This window comes from Gekko japonicus, unplaced genomic scaffold, assembly GCF_001447785.1.
Source record: "Gekko japonicus isolate JY-2015 unplaced genomic scaffold, Gekko_japonicus_V1.1 scaffold715, whole genome shotgun sequence".
NCBI classification, from domain to species: domain Eukaryota; kingdom Metazoa; phylum Chordata; class Lepidosauria; order Squamata; family Gekkonidae; genus Gekko; species Gekko japonicus.
Window position 1 is genome coordinate 551363 of NW_015160856.1, and position 17353 is coordinate 568715.

At 39.9% G+C, this 17353-nt stretch overlaps 1 protein-coding gene across 1 annotated transcript in view; it reads left to right on the top strand.

The window, feature by feature from the left end:
• Positions 1-2894: 2894 nt before the first annotated feature.
• ARHGAP32 (Rho GTPase activating protein 32) overlaps positions 2895-17353 on the top strand; it is a 167468-nt gene continuing 153009 nt past the window's right edge. Inside the window, exons 1-2 of the mRNA XM_015421623.1 lie at positions 2895-2979; positions 4966-5050. Coding sequence (XP_015277109.1) covers positions 2957-2979; positions 4966-5050 — 108 coding nt within the window. The 5' untranslated portion in view covers positions 2895-2956. The remainder of the gene's footprint in view (positions 2980-4965; positions 5051-17353) is intronic.

The window sequence follows — 17353 nt, forward strand, 5'->3', positions numbered from 1 at the left end:
CTGGACCTCCTGATGGCACCTGGTATTTTTGGCCACTGTGTGACAGAGTGTTGGACTGGATGGGCTATTGGCCTGATCCAACATTGGCTTCTCTTACATTCTTATGCTCTTAACCTCTGCAGGGATTGGGTACTTATTTAAGATGGTTCTGGAAAGATTCCAGAGGGCTGTCAGGTTGGTTGGGCTGAGAAGGAGTGACTGGACAGTGTGAGGATTTGAAAGATCTCCCATCACCTAGTCTCATTCTAACCTATGTCTTATTACACTATATAAAAGACCCATTATGCAATCAGTTCCATAAATTACATTATAAATTTAATTGCATATGTATATAATAATAAGGTCTGTTGTGCAATTGTTGATTTGGTAAGCTCTCCAGGGGCATGTGGGAATATAAGTTTGGTAATACTTTGCTTAGTGGTTATGTAACACATTTCAAGGGTTCAGATATGGATGTTGTCTCAACAATACTTAGGGAAGCTAGCATCATTAGGCCCACATTCCAAATGTGGAATGAAGCAGAGAAGAGAGTTGTCTAAGACCACAATCATATGTTGGAGGTGAATTTTGAACCGTGGACTTTCCAGTGCAAATTCTGATAATAGTTCTGGAATGATTGTTCTACAACTTCCTTCCTTAGGGTAATACTTAGCCTAAAGAGCAGTGAAGAGGTCCTTTGCTGGGGAAGAAACATTCATGTAATCTGGTTAGCTCATATAGAAAAACTGTTCTCTTGTGTAATGGGGTAAGGAGAAAGTGTAGGAGTTCAGCAGTGTGGTGAAGTTCATAACATTGGGAAAAAAGGACCTAGTTGTAATTGTTCATCAACACCCTTGAGAGAGAGGGGTACTAATTTTCTCTGACATACCAGTTTTCTCTGTGCAGGCATGGGGGGGGGTATGGAAGTCTGTTTCATCATATCCACCACGACCCCTGACCATAGTCTGAGGGGGTACAACCCAGGAATAGATTTTTTGCAGCAGTAAGGGCTAGGCCATTGTTTCAAAGTGAAATCTGTAAATTATGTCTCCTTTCTGAATAAAGAGTGGGATCTGAAGGAATGCTGAAGTCACACCTAAGGCCTTGACGGCCTACAAGGGGAATTTGAATTTGAACAGCAGGACTCCATAGGGCAAGGGTGTCAAACTCATTTGTTATGAGGGTCGGATCTGATATAAAGGAGACCTTGTTGGGCCGGGCCATGTGTGTCATAAAATGTAATGCCAGGTAGCTGAGATATAAACTTTATATATAAACACAAACAAAGGGTTTTTTTTAACTTAAAATAAAAACATGCTTAAAACATTAGCACTCTTGCAATATTTTGTTTATTTAACAGTGTCTGAAAACTGACACCTCTTGCTCTGAATTATTGCACCAAAATGTCTGTGCTGTTGCAATCTTGAGTATGCTGTTCAGGTGTGTATCTGTAAGCTGCAAACCTATGATGATGCAGCAGCAGCAGAACTGGAAGAAGAAGCAGAAAACAGCCAATTCCACTGTGGGCTTGATAGAAGCATTCCGGGGGCCTATTCCGGCCCCTGGGCCGCATGTTTGACACCCCTGTCATAGGGCATTGCAAACTGCTTTTGGAACTGTCTATCTGTTGCATTACACCATGGCATTATTCTCTTTGAGAGACAGAAGTCTAAATCGTCCTTGAGCATGCAGACTTATTTATGCAATTATTTGTAGCCTCACTGGTCAGAGTAGGTGATAATTATGCACTCTGTAGAAGTACAACAGATTTCACTCTAAATGATTCTAATAGTTTCAAGGGATACAAGGTGGCAATTACATATATACATTTGTACCTTTCTGAATTTGAGCTAGGTGATCTTGTATTTTAAAATATTGACCTATGCTAACAGCTTAATTTGTATGCAATTTCAAAGTATGATTTGGCATTATATGAGCAATCTTGGGCTTACATTCTCCCCCCCCTCCCTTTCCTGCTTTAAACCAGACATAATTTGCTGTTACTTCCAAATCAAGAAACTATGGTTCTCATTGTAAATCCTGGTCAAACTGTGGATGGGGAGCGGGGACGGACGACAAGATTGCGACAAAGATCCCTTCTGAAAACTTTTAGGAAGTCCTGGATCGAACTCTGTGTATGGCAAAGATATAACCAGTATGCAAAATATATTATGTTTTTATTTAGGGATCCAAAATAGTCCCTAGGGATTTTGTGTACTGTTCATTGTATTTTCAGGAATATACTCCATAGAAACATATTTTTATTCTGTAATGTTTCAAGAAGAAATGGTTAATCTACACTCGTGGCATTTAGACTCCTTGACAAAGTATTCATTTACATAGGTAAAGGAACAGATAAGAAAGCAAATGGATCATGTGGAGTATATGTGGTTCACTAACCACTAGCATTTGTGCATTAGTAATTATTATCACCATCACATTTCCATCCTCCCCTTCTGAGAAGCTCAGAATGGTTAATGTGGACTTCTCGCTTACATTCTCACAGCAATCTTAGATAAGTAAGGCTGAAACAAGGAGAATGTCCCAGAATCACCCAGTGAGCTTTAAATCTTAGTGGGAATATGAGCTTGGGTCACCCTGGTTCAAGTACAACACTCTCTCAACTGCCCTCTTTTGCTCTGTCAAGGGTGTATATCAGTGTAATACAGGGAAAATATTTTGACTCATATTTAAACTTTTAATAACATAGGATGCTGTTTTCCTTTTGGGGAGCCTTTCAGAAGTTTAAACCTGTATTTAGAATCCTAGTATTGCACTTTGTCTGTATTACTAATCTTTATGATGCATGACATAGCTAATAATGAGAATTGACAAGGTTTTTGCCATTGCCTTATTATTTTTTTTAAAGCTAAACTTTTCCACCTTTATTTCCCTGTGTCTCCCACAGGCGAGAGGAGCAGACATCCCTGAGATTTCAGGAGAGCTACCATTGCGAACGTGTGGTAGCACAGCTAGCATGAAAGTGAAGAACGTGAAAAAGTAAGTTGTTCTATCTTGCTTTAGTTATTTTTCATGATGTACTTATTAGCTTCGATGACCTCCTGTTATGCTCAGCCAGTGCTGTAGACTATGATGTGATGGCTGATTTGTTGCTGCTTGTTAAACTTTAAAACAACATACTTAAAATAAACTAGTTTTGGCAAAAGACAATAGGAAGTAGATAAAATTTTTCGGAGTATTTTCCCCCTACAACTTCTGTAAACCAGCAATGAAAAACACGTTAAATCCTTTGGCACTGACTGGCAGATTTGTCATGGTGTATGTTTTTGTGGCTCAGAGCCCCCATCATGAGATACATAAAGTGTGTTCCTTGTTGGCAGTCACATGGGCCTAGAGGGGGAAAAAATGTAAACCATGGGTCAAAAGGCCATGGTGCATAAGGTACTATTGAAAGCTCAAAACTATGCAAGATAATCATAGTGACCATACACAATAGCGGTATTGGGTGATAACACCGATCTGCATAGACTCACTAAGCAATTTTGGCCATATGTAGGATAAAAAGAAATTATTAGCTCAGTTGAAGTGCAGATGGATAGAATCAAGCTTCCTGCCAATTTTCATTCAGCAATTTAATGCTGGAGTCTGTTTTTGAAGTTTTCTGTGTGTACAAGATGGAAGAGGTTCAAGGAGAAGATACCCTTTACTGTTGCAGCCAGGAGGCTTTTGGCCCTTAGCTTATTGTTCACAGCTTTGTGTTTTTTGGACTAACCTGGTTTGCACCAGCCCAGGATGTTTTCTGTACTTTTTGTTGGTTTTTATACTCTGCTTTATGAAATTTGTAAGCTGCTTTGGGTCCCTATTGGGGAGAATAATGGGAAATAATGAAATACAATAGCAGCTTCACCAACAGTGGATTCTGGGGTGGAGGGTTCAGGGTCTAAGACAGAAGGCAGGGCTGCATCCCAAGGCGAGATAGTTGATTCATACCTGTACATCAAAGGAGGGTCCTGGAGGGGTCTCAGCTGCCTCCTTCTGTGGTGGTATGGGGTCCTCACCCTCCTCCTCACTGGAGTCTTTGGTGTCCTTTCCTGATAAGGAGGCCATACCCTAGTCCATGATAGAGCTGAGGTGATACCTAGATTGATCCTAATAGTAAACCTTTTCAGGTGTAAGAGTGAAGTATGCCCTCCACTATCAGAAGTTTTGAGTAAGATTTGTCTTTCCCCAAAGTACTGTTCTTACTATACCTTTTATTGTGCTGCTTTCATCTGTGTTGTATTCTTTCTCTTTTTCCCCTGCCTCCAGCAGAATGCAGTCCCATATAGTATGCTAGGTAGATTTGCACTTTACCCATCTTTACCTAGAATGTTGATCTAAGGTCCAGAGAGCTGTCCGTCAGAGAAGGATTTATTCAGTGTAGCCATCTACCATCTGCTGATTCTGCTAGAAGAGCTGGCCTTATTTTCTGATGGGGCAAGGGCTGATGTTAAATCTCATCTTCCTCTTACGTTCTCATGGGAAGAATGACTGATGATCAGTCTCCTCATTTTACAACCAGAAATATCTGCCCCAGAATTCTGAAGCAGCCTCAGCACATGCTAGAGTACAACCTCATTCTAGCAGTAACTTCTAATGTCACCAAATATAAACAAGACACAGACTTAAAAACAATGAGTTCTGTACCTCCAGATCTGCCAATTTAGGGCTAATAGATTGTGATTCCTTTCAAAGGTTAATGTTCTGGTTTCATTTGTGTTGCTTTTGTGAGGTTGCTTGTGCTGCTTTTTCCTCAGTGGCCTTATACCTTGCCTCTGGCTGTGGACTGAAATATACATTCTTCTGTTTGAATAATCATGTCCAATGCGGCTTAATACTTTGCATTCATCACAGAATTTTTTCCTGAGTCCTATGGTTTGGTATTATTGATAATGTTTTATAATGGAGTGGTATCACCTGCATTTTGCTAACACACTCACCAGTGCTTGCTTTAGATTCACAGCTAATGCATTAATTCTGTTTCAGGTTATCTTTTACAAAGGGCCACTTTCCAAAGATGGCTGAATGTGCACACTTCCATTATGAAAATGTGGATTTCGGCAATATACAGGTGAGCCCATGTTGATTGATGCTCTCAGTTACAATTTTTGTCATTTTATAGACTTCAGTATTAAATAGAATAGCATTTTAGGTTAATGCAAGTGGGGGGACCCACAAGGACTTGGAGGGCATCTCACTTCCCTTCCCCCACTATTTCCTGTTTATCTTTCCAGAAACCCCTCTAGTGTCTCCCCTTTTCATGCTTCTTTTAAGTATTCCCACCGATCAGCCAAGCTACATTTAACTGCCCCACCATCTTCAGCTTTCCCTTCTTCCATTCCCCAGCATCCTTTACCTGGGAAAACTATGGCCAAGTTATGCTGTACTGGGCTGGGCCCAAGTTGTGCCATGCCGGCCCATGATCCACAGCAGCTTACAACATTCTCCTCCATTTTACCCTCACAGCAGCCCTGTGAGGTAGCTTAGGCTGAGATGACTGGCCCAAGGTCACCTTATGTGCTTTCATAGCAGAGCAGGGATTTGAACCTGGGCCTACAGATCCTCATCTGAAACCCTAACCCCTATGCCACACTGGATTTTGTGGGATGGCTCCTGTTGAAAAGTAGCAAGTTAACAAAACCAAAGGACCACGATGTGTAAGGATATCAGAAACAACTAAAGCACCATATATAACTAAATTCAAAGATCTTGTAATTATATAGAGACACTTTTCAACAATAAAAGATGCTAGTACTTCCAGAAATCGAAACGATGTATTATTTAAATGAAATAATTAACAAATTCAATCTTAGGCTTAAACAAAAGCTGTAAGAGCCTAATACACTTTGCACTATGTAACTGGTTTGCAAGGAACACAACATAGAAGACTAATTAATGCTAAATACAACTAGAAATTTAGATTCTGATATTTTTTTATTTTATTGTTTGAAGGTGAATGTTTTAAATGAATAGCATCTAACGCAAATAAGCCTATCAAACATTACTCTTACGAAGTAGATTTAAGTTTGGGAATCTGTACATGAAAGGCTACAGGGGTTACCCATATCTTTGATAATGGGCATTGTAAACCCTTGTCTTACACACAATATTGGACAATTGAGGCATAGTACTTTTGTCAAAACTCTTGCATACAGGAGTGTGATTGGAAAAGCTTATTACCTTTGCATTCTTAACCAGTATGTGTTCGTAGCTAGAGAGGGCCTTTCAGAGTGTTGATTATAACTCCACATATTTCATAAAGACATATCAGAGCCCTAAAAATGCATCTTTATCAAAGTAAAGAGATATATTGAAATGGCTATTGTTGCAATATTGTTTCCTAGATTGGATATTTGAGTATAGTCGTTGAACGTAAGGTGAAAATGAAAGCTTGTTTTGTGATCTTTGTTAGAGGTCATTCAAGTCTTCTCCTTCTCCTCTTCCTCCTCCGTGTGTGTGTTTTAACCAAGAAATAGACTTTGTGTATAATTTATTGCATGATTGAATGTGCTGCATTTGGGAGATGATATCTGACTTTGAAAGCAGTCTGTAGGAGAGACATTATTATAATCATTTGAATTGAGAGACATTGGTCCTGTATCTAATTTGTCTTGTAAGATAGCGTGGGTCAATCCAGCTACAGTATAGAAGTACAGAAAATCTTTGGATGTTTCTTTCTGACTTGCCATCTTTCATCAGGAATTGTTGTTTTGAAGCTTGATTTGCCGAGATTCTTTAATGCCTTCAAATTGTGAACCTAGATTCAAATGTCAAATAACCAAAGGCAGTATTGTTTGATTGGCATGGGAGACTTCCTTTTTTGGTATTGTGAAGAATACACATTACTGCAATTTTAGTGTAATGTTCTGTAGTGAAATGTTCTTTCCCCATGAAATGCCACTGATATTTCTGCAAGACTTCAGTGTGCCCTAAACGTTATACTAATTACAGAATTTATTGGGATATGTGCTTTGCTACTGTCAGCTGAGTAAGAATTCACCAGTGTATTGAGAACATAAATTAGATGCATTATTGCATTAATCCTTCAGGACTGAGCTAGTGCATTTTTAAAGTGTGTGCTGAAAGGTCATTCTTTTTATGATAAATTTTACTTTGCTTTTATTGATTAGAGTGTGTCTATAACTGTGTAGTGGTAAGAAGCGAATAAGGATGAAAACCTATTCCGGGTAATTCATATCAATTTGAAAAGCAATTGTAGAGTGACTTTTGAGTTCAGATGGGGCTGTCTCTTTCTTTGCTTGGAATTTACCTTGGCTTGATTTGATTATTTAGTAATGCCTACTGATTGTTGCAGTGTATGGTCAAACCACGTGAAAATTTTATGTGACCATTTCTGTCTTTATAGCTTCTGTAGCGAATAGATTCTAAATAGTGTCTTTAAATGACTTGATATTCCCACCAATAGTGGCTTTGTAGCAAGACTGATGTAACGTCATAATTGGGGATGTTCTAGTACTGTCTCAAGGTGCTCTAGCACAAATTTAATAGAGTTGATTATCCTTGTATAGATAAGCAAAAATGTCTCTCCCCGAAGGTTGGGAACTGTTTTTTTTTAATGGACAGTTACACTTTAGTATAGTTCAGAAGCAGCACCCATGCCAGAGATATGCAGATGCATAGAATTCCATGGGAGTTCCCACACCGGCTGCACTGGAACACAGTCATGGAGGTTGTATCAGTCTGAGGATCACCAGGAACAGGTTTAGCAGAGTCCCTCCTCATACTTTCTCTACATGTACCTTATCAGTCATCATGTTGGTTAATTGAATAGTAGTAGTGACGAATTCAGGTAGCAGAAATTCACTGTAAATTAATGGATGTCTTATGGCTTATTTTCTCCCCCGTCTCTTTTAAACACATACTCCAGTCTTAACTGTGGTGGCTCAAGTGGTTAAGACGCTGAACTGCAGGCTGTGGAAGGTCGGTAGTTCAGCAGTTCGAGACCCAAGTATGCCGCGTGATGGAGTGAGCTCCCGTCTCTAGTTCCAGCTCCTGCCAACCTAGCAGTTCGAAAGGAAGAAATTGCAAGTAGATAAATAGGTACCACTTTGGTGGGAAGTTAACAGCGTTCCGTGTGCCTTCGTGTTTAGTCATGCCGGCCACATGACCATAGAAACGTCTTCGGACAGCACTGGCTCTTCGGCTTTGAAACGGAGATGAGCACCACAACCCTAGAGTCGGACTCGATTGGCTTTCGAGCAAGGGAACCTTTACCTTTACCTTTTACCAGTCTTAAGACTTGCGCAGTTGAGATGCATAGAATTGTTCACAGTATCATCAGAGCTAATTGTCAAAGCAATGATGTAGCTGAGCATTGCAAAGTTCCCTTTCTCATAGCCATATAATCTTTTGCTCTAGTACAAATGTTTCAGAAGCGTAAGGATAGTGATTTATATGACTTACTGGCATGCTATTTTAATCTATGATTAAGTTTTGGATAGCAGATTCATTGCATTGATTAATCTAATAAACTTAGAGTCCTACTAATGACAGTGTTTTCTGAAGTGTGTATTACAATTGGATGCAAATAGCCATTTTGGTAAATCAGTGCTAGGCCATGTTGTTTCTTTGTGTTTGGGCTGAGAAATTAAATGTTATGAATATTCACTTCCCACACGTGATCTTTCATTTTACACAAATTGGCCCTTCATGCAGAACTGTCCCTGTGTATGAGCAAATAAGCATGATTGTGGAAGAGCATAAAAACAGAGCATTGGAACACATGTGAAGCTGAGGTGGTGTTACTACATAAAAAAGATCCGTTCCATTATTCAGTGAACTCTGGCATTGTACATTGTATTTGCATCTTGGTGCCAGAAGAACTATTTAAGCTGAAAACCATTTCTTCTGGGTTATGAAGCTGTGCCAGAAATCGTTTGCTTCAGCTCAGCATTGTTTTGATATAGAATATTTTTGCAAGCTTCAGATTTCCAGCCAAGGCTCTGTTCTGCTTTTCAGCTTCTAGAATTGTAACATTTTAAAAGAAATATTCCCTTTGGGGAATATATGCAGATATGTATGTGCTCTTTCGGGCCATAGCAGAGTTAACCTGGGCTCTGTATTAAGTGCATTTCACAAATGGGGAATGTGCATTCTTCTCCCACAATCTACCCATCTCCTTCCTCACCTTAGCCAGGGTTAAATAGTTCATCAAACGAGGCTAATTGAAATGGAATAACCTTGTATGTAGCTAAATGTGCTACAGTGATACTCTTGTTTGATGTCTCGCAAGCAGTTAGTTTCTTGACTGCCTTGACCACATTTAGGAAGTTGGTGTTGGGGGAAAAGAGCCCCCAAGTAAGTTGTGTTAACATCATAAAATGACTGCCATGCGGGCAGAGTTCATTGACAAAATGTTGAGAGATTCAAGTAAAGTATCCTCTTGTGAGGGAGACAGTTCCTTCTGAACAGGTGCTCCTTGCAGACACAGAGGTTGTGTGTCCTGGGCTCTTTTGACACTCTTCCTTATTCTGGTGAGGTGGAAGATATCCAGGAGTCACTCTTTGCTTGGGGGAAGAAGCAAATGGGCACTGGAAAACTCGTTGGTGAGTACTGTGGCGTCCATAGGAGTGCCACTGGTGGTGATCACTGGCTTAGAATTAGAGTCGTTAATTTAGTACATTTGCATCTCAGTACAACTTTTTATTATTCAGTATTTTCAGAATGAGTTGCCCATTTCACACTGGGCCTTTAAAGTTGTATGGGTGAAGTTGTATTGTACTAAAATTGTTCTGTAGTAGTCATGTAAAAATTCTTACTGCCCAGGGTATTGCTAAATGGAAGTGGGGCCTTACTGGAAGGTCTTCCTGCTCTGTGCTTTTTGGTACACAGAAATCTGCAGAGTTTCAAAGGAATAATTATATATAATTAGAATTCTAGCCCAGAGAGGGCAAAAAACTAATAGCCATTTCTCTACAGCCAGATCTGAAACCTGCTAATTAGTCATTTACCTAATTACATTCACATCCTTTCCACCTTGGGCGATGATCTTGTCAGATGTTGCAGGCTAAGTGGGGTTGGGATTAGTCAGTACATGAATGAGAGACTTCCTCTTTTGATGGGAGATACTCAGCTAATAATTTTTATCAGTATATTTTGGCCCTCAATGACCTGTTGCTGCATTATGCTGAGGCATAATGCTAACAGTTCTTAGTGGTTGTTGCAGATGTCCAGTTTCAGACAGCAAGAAATAGTGATTATCTTTTAGTGTGCTAGCACCTGCATTCACTCCCTGGATTCTTGGCCACTGCCCCCTCTTTAGTCTAAAGCTTTGTTGCTTTGAGGACCAGACGATGCACAATATGATTTTTTAACTTGCTTTCCCTGGAGCTACACAGCAGGTGCTGTGAATGGCTTTTAAGGAAGTCTTCAGGGGCCTGATTTGGCTTAGGAGGCATTTTCCTGAGCTGAAATGGCCTGAGGTGGCATTATTTACCCCTCTTTGGAGCTGCACTTGCAGTGTTCCATACAAGTGTAATTCCAAAATGTGGGGCCATTTTGGCTCAAGAAAATAGGGGTGATTGGAAGCCCTTCCTCCCCCACACTGCAATCTCCCCCCTCCTTTTAAAAATCCTTTCCCAACAGTTACTGTGTTCCTGCGGGGAAGGTGAGTTGGGAAACCAGACCTCGCTTGTTAAAATTTTTTTTTTGTGGAGCTTGGCCTTTAACTAAAGGCAGTCTTCAGGGGCCTGATTTGGCTTAGGAGGCATTTTCCTGAGCTGAAATGGCCTGAGGTGGCATTATTTACCCCTCTTTGGAGCTGCACTTGCAGTGTTCCATACAAGTGTAATTCCAAAATGTGGGGCCATTTTGGCTCAAGAAAATAGGGGTGATTGGAAGCCCTTCCTCCCCCACACTGCAATCTCCCCCCTCCTTTTAAAATTCCTTTCCCAACTGTTACTGTGTGAGTTGGGAAACCAGACCTTGCTTGTTTTGTGGAGCTTGGCCTTTAACTAAAGGCCCCACAATCCAATCCTGCTTCTTTTCAAAGTCTTGAAAGTCTTGAAAAGAACACAGTTAGCCTGTACACTGGAGGTTGGAAAGGAATGGGACTACTTCATGTTTGTGTGAGAGAAATGCATTCTCCAGAAAGGAATGGTCAGATGTGTCACAGGCAACATGCACAAATGGCTGAAGGCTGAAAATGGCAGATGGATTTGAAGTTGTGCAAAAGTACAAAGATTGGCTCTCTGTCTTGTTTTTGGATATACCTGCTGTGCAGTGGGAACTGACCATGTGACAGACATGAGTAGAACAAAGCATATTCATTTTATTTTTATCCCACTGTTCCTCCATGGTGGCCTTCACATTTTATCTTCACAACAATCCTGTGAAGTGGGTTAGGCTGAAAGATTATGACTGGCCCCAGAATCACTCAGTGATCTTCATAGTTGATCAGGTATATAATCTGGTCTTCCTTAGACTTAATTTAGTGCCGTATCCACTGTTTTGGGTCATTGAGTTGGATCTCCAGCACATTTGTAAATATCTGTTTAGATTAACCATGAGAACTAAAACTCAGATGCCAAGGGATGCTTTTATTATAAAGTCTTTTGGGCATATCTAATTATCTTAGGCAACCATATAATTATTGTACAACATAGAATTTCTTTTAGAAATAGGGTAGAGATGAAATAATAGGCTTTATCTGTAGTACTGTGTTTGATTACCAACTAGTAACAAAGGAATGAGCAAATTTTTGCCAGTAGAAGAAGTGGAGATATAATTGCATTCTGGATGTTCTTGCAGATTTGATAATGGAGTTGTGGTTTCTAAACCCTAGGTCAGGACCAGTTGTTTGGGGGCCAAGCTTCTGACCCAGGAATTTCGAGGTCTCCTCCTCCTCCTCCTATTATTATTATTATATCTAATTTGTACCCCACCTTCCCCAGGAACAGGCTCAGGGTGGCTTACATTGATTGGTACCCAATAACCAATTTGAACAATTCAGTTACAAATAGACTCATAAAATCCTAAAATCATAAAGTGCTGGGCATATTTCATTAGATACTTCAGATGGCTCATACCCTGAAAATGTTGTTGATCTTTAAGGTTGTATTGGACTTAGATTCTGTTCTGCTACTGCAAACGAACATGAAATATAGTTAAAACACCAAGAATAACAATATAAGTTTAAGATAAAGTTTGGAGCCTTTGAAGAATAGCCTGTGAACAGGGCGAGGAACAGGATAAATGACTGGGAAGCTGTCCCCAGTGCAATAGTATAAATCTGTCATACAGTTGTTCTTGGTGATTAGCTTCCATGTAATCCTGAACCTCAGTAATCTAGTGGCGTAGTAAAAATACCCTCTTGTACTGACTGCTGAAGTTCAAGTCTAGAGGAACAGGAAGATGTGAATCTGAGTGGTATACACCAGGGTGAATGTTTATTTATTTATTACATTTACACCCCGCCCTCCCAGCCGTGGCCAGCTCAGGGCGGCTTACAACAAGATAAAAACAACAATATAATAATCATAAAGCCATGTAACAATTACAACATTAAAAGCTGCTAACAATAAATAATATTAAACAGATGTTGTATATCCACTGGGTTCTTTGAGACATTGCAAACTAACTTGTTCAAGTGTTAATGGTCAGTGCTTCCTTTGGCTTCATATCCTCCCCTGCTCCCCATCTGATCTCTGAAATTCATCTTCTGTCTTCAATTCAGCCCCACATTGGGGCTTATAGTAGCCCACAGTAAGGACCTCTTAAGGGATCGGGTTTGTCTGGTTCTCTCTGCTTGTACCCAGATGCTGATGTTGGTAAGGCGGTCCTTCAAACTCTTTTCCAGTGAGAGTTCCACTCTGCCGCCTCTGGTGAGTAGCTTGATAATGGTCCCAAGGCAGCACTGTAGCAAAGATGGAAGAGGAAAACAGAGGTGTAGTTACCTGTAACTGTTGTTCATTGACATCTGTGCAGACACACATTCCCTCCCTTCTGTCCCACTGTTGCCTCGCACATGATTTTTATTATGGTTGTGTGGGAGGTTGAGACAGCTATGCAGGAAGGGCATGCTTGCCACTGGAACACATGATACCTAGGTGGGAAATCACATGCATATACTGGCTCTGAAAAGGGCAGAGCATCCCCTTTGGAGCTTTTAAGCTAGGGAAAAAATGCTCCATGGACAGCCTGCACAGACACATTCCCAATGTGTGTCTGCACAGAAGATGTCAATGTAGAACAGGTAAGTGCAACTCTGTTTTCGTGCTATGCCTTCTGAAATGAGGGGGAAAGTGTTGGTGAGAAATTGTGGTAATGGAACTACTACTGTTAATGAATGAAGAAGGTAGAAATTGATTTTTGGAATGAGCTTAATATTTATTTATAAGGTGCCACCAAAGCTAGGTGCCATACAATGAGCCTGTGAGCCAGAGTCATATAAAGATATTAAACTAATTCAAGTGTTAGGAGTTTTGCTTGCTCATAATATTTGAAAGCCCATTTTATAAAAGGTAGTGTCACATGCCCTGTCTTCAGGTTGAACAGATAATCTGCCACAATATTGGGACCCAATATCAGGAATGATATGTTGAATTAGTAGTAACACATTGTATTCTCCACTATTGACTGTACTATTCACATCCTCTTTGATAGTCTTTTGGTTAGGGGATGTAACTTTGATAAATAAAATCAATACATGGTAGATTTATATGGAATCCATAAGATAAAACTGAAGTTTTATTTTCTGATTCAGTCTGTGTACCAGCTGGCTCAGGCATGTTCTCCAAATGTTATTTATATTATGCACTATTTTTTTTAAAGTAATCGTTGACAGATCTTTCAGTCTAGTGTTTGTACAGTCCTCTGTACCTTGTAGTCAATGTTCAACAAATTGCCAAGGCAAATTAATGTGCATATGTTTTTAAAAATGTATTGCATAAGCCTAAGTATTTAGTTTGATTTTCTTGAGTGGGATGTGTTCAGTTTTATAAGCAAGCACTAATTAAGTGGCATTGGACAAATCAGTGTCCCAACACTTTTTTTCTTGTGCACTAAAAGCATGTTAAAAATGTTCCTGGTTTTTGGATTATATGTTATATGTTTTAGATTGGCCTGTTCCATTGGTCTGACCCAATAGGTGGTATTCACAGGGTATCCGTGTTCAAGAGGCACCAGGCTACTCTTGAAAATCCTCAAATAAAGAACACAACTCCCATGTCCCTTTCCAGAATTTTAGGACAATAGTCTGTTTTGGAGGCAGGTCTTAAGCTGCTGTCACTCAGGAACATAGGGAGGGTCTTCTTAAGTATGATCACATCTCACCTGATATATATTTAAACAACTCAATTTCTACAGTGGTTTAACAATAGCATTTCCAAAAAAATGGTGAGGGAAAGGTCACTCTTAGTTCCAGAATTTTCTAGAAGAATTTGAGTTGAAATTAAGAGATAAAGTAGATGTAGTGTCAGTACTTCCAAATTATATCCAAGGTTGTATATAATCTTGCAGATATCAAGACTGCTGCCAAGTTCCGAAGACTTACTGTGTTCCAACAATTGTGTTTCTGACACATTATTTGTTTCTTACCCTTATGTGTATGCAACAGAAATGCTCAAACACATTACATGGGAAGCTCCCTTACACTGAATCAAACCCTTGGTCCGTCAGATTCAGTATTGCCTACTCAGATTGGCAGCAATTCTCCATCATCTCAGTCTGATGTCTTTTACATCATCTACATGGTAGATTCAACTGGAGATTCCAGGGATTGAACCTGGAACCTTCTGCATGCCAAGCAGATGGTTAGACAGTGTCATAGATGCAACAAACATGAAATTGAGCAAACTTCAGAGGACGGTGGAAGACAGGAAGGCCTGGCGTGATCTGGTCCATGGGGTCGCAAAGAGTCGGACTCGACTGTGCGACTGAACAACAACAACAAGATCAGGAAGACATAATCAGATTTCTACACCCATGCCCACTGCAGATTTACCAACATTATAGTGTTCACTAGGAGTCATGGAGTGGATAAGTGGCCAACATGTTTGGCATGTGGATACCCTAGGGGTAGCCTGCAGTAAGACAGGAATTGTAAATACTGAATTTCACTGAAAATGCACTATAAATAGCTGTAAGCAAGGGTTATACTATTCTCACGTGCAAATATCCAGGAAGACAGCACCCTTAGATATGATAAAATGCATTAGAGTTATATTTGATTGTCAGCTGACAAATGCATAATGTATATAAGCAAAGTATTATGGCAATGCACAGGCTATCTGCATATAAGAGTTGTTATTTTTTAAAATGAGTAACATTTTCTGTTACTCTAGACCTCTATGACCTTTTCACAGTCACACTTACGTCCCCTCTAAAAAAAACTACAAAGAAAACCAGATTAGTCTCTACTCCAGGGGAGGGGGGGAATGCCTTCTATATTATATGTTCTATAAATAAATTACCAATAATAACCATATACCTGAGTGCATAAATACATACACACATCCATGACTTTCAGTTGTTACGTCTCCCTCTCAGCAACTGGGAGAACTATTACGTATCATTGGAATAGAATCTGGAAATGTGGTTCAGAACAAGATGAAAGTACCTCTTCATTTTGAGAAATAAGAAGAGAAGCACTAGAAATACAGAAAAATTGCTTTCTGGGCAAGTGTCCCTTGGTGAGAAAATCAAAGGGAAATTTCAGCATAGAAGGCATGCAAGATGAATTAGTTCAATGCAATTAAACTGCATGGCTTTAGTGAGCTTTTTCTGTGCTCCATCATCCAGCATGGCTTTACTCATCCTTTCTACCCAGCTTCAACAGTGAGTTCCGGTCTTATTACTAGACTGATGCTGCTGTTCCTTTGATATTCTACCATCTCTCTACCATCTAACTTCTCCAAATAAAAACATAATTCTTTCTAGTAATGTGACATTGTTCATCTGGAGGATATGCCTCTTTAACAGTACTTCCTTAGCTTTCCAGAATTAAATCTGCTTAGAAACAAGTAAAGGAAGCTCAAAGAAATTATTTTCCCCTTGACAAATGTTGCTTCACATGAGATCTGCTACACTGGCAGGTCACTTTTGCAGAAAATCTTTTCCTTGTTAGTCCATTCCGTTGACAATGATGCCTCTTAAACTTCCAAAACATACTAACAGTGACTTTATTCCTGACTTTCCCACCACCCCCACATCCGGAAACAGAAGTTCACTTGTTAAGTGCCAGAAAACCCTGAGGTCTGATCAACATGAAGAGCTTTATTGAAGAGACTCACACTTCATTCACAAGCATACAGAAATTAGGTCAACTGAAAGATATAAAGCAGGATCAACACTCATTTCCACAAACCTCTGGAGAATACTGACAGCTCTGGTTTTGTTGTTGTTCGGCTAAGAGAGATTAACCATGCAACAAAATCAGTCTTTGAAACACAAAATGCCCCTGCTCAGACATAATGTAATATTTATATTAAAAAATCTCATAATTAAAAAAGATGTCAACAGAACCATATTTCTCCAGCTGCTGCTTCACCCATGAAATCTAATATACTGACACAAAAAACAGAGATATTCATAATCAAATAAGCTATATTTTATTGGAATTTTACAAACTAATATATAAATAAGGCAATAAAATAAAAGGAAAGATGGCTGGGTGTTGTGTGGGGAATAGAAACCAAGCCATCATGTTTATAGAATATTATGTCTTGGGTATAACACTACCGTAAAAGAGAAATAAAACCAGCAGTCATAATGCAAGTTTCTGTAACAGGATGAAAAGAACTGGGGGGATGTTTATAGAATATTATGTCTTGGGTATAACACTACCGTAAAAGAGAAATAAAACCAGCAGTCATAATGCAAGTTTCTGTAACAGGATGAAAAGAACTGGGGGAAAATCTGTCATATATAAAGCTGTAGTGGGGCCCAACGTTCCAATGCACACCAACAGTGTTTGGAGGCTTGAACTGTCAGTCGGAAGACGCTAGCTGGGTTGGCTGGCTGCTTTGTGTAGTCCCGCCCACATCAGCCCAGTCTGCTCTGGGCCTCTGACAGGAGAGGACCATCTGCAGACTGAGTGCAGGGACGGGGCTTCTATGGCTGGGCTGCTTCAGTCCACTCTTCTCTGATTGGGCCAGCGTTTCAAGGTCATTTGCATATGGAAGCTGATTGGACTTCACTCCATTCCACACCTCAAACTCCCCCCCACAAGACAGTTGGAACTGTCAGTTGCATATGGGACCTGCTGTATTCTGAGGTAAAATATGTCCTCATTCCCCTTCAAAAGAAACAAACCCAATAACACAATCATGCCACACCACAAAAAAGACAGATCACACCACAAACAGAATACCACAAGGCAAAAAATGATGGGAAAAGGTGCCAGCAGTCACCCCTG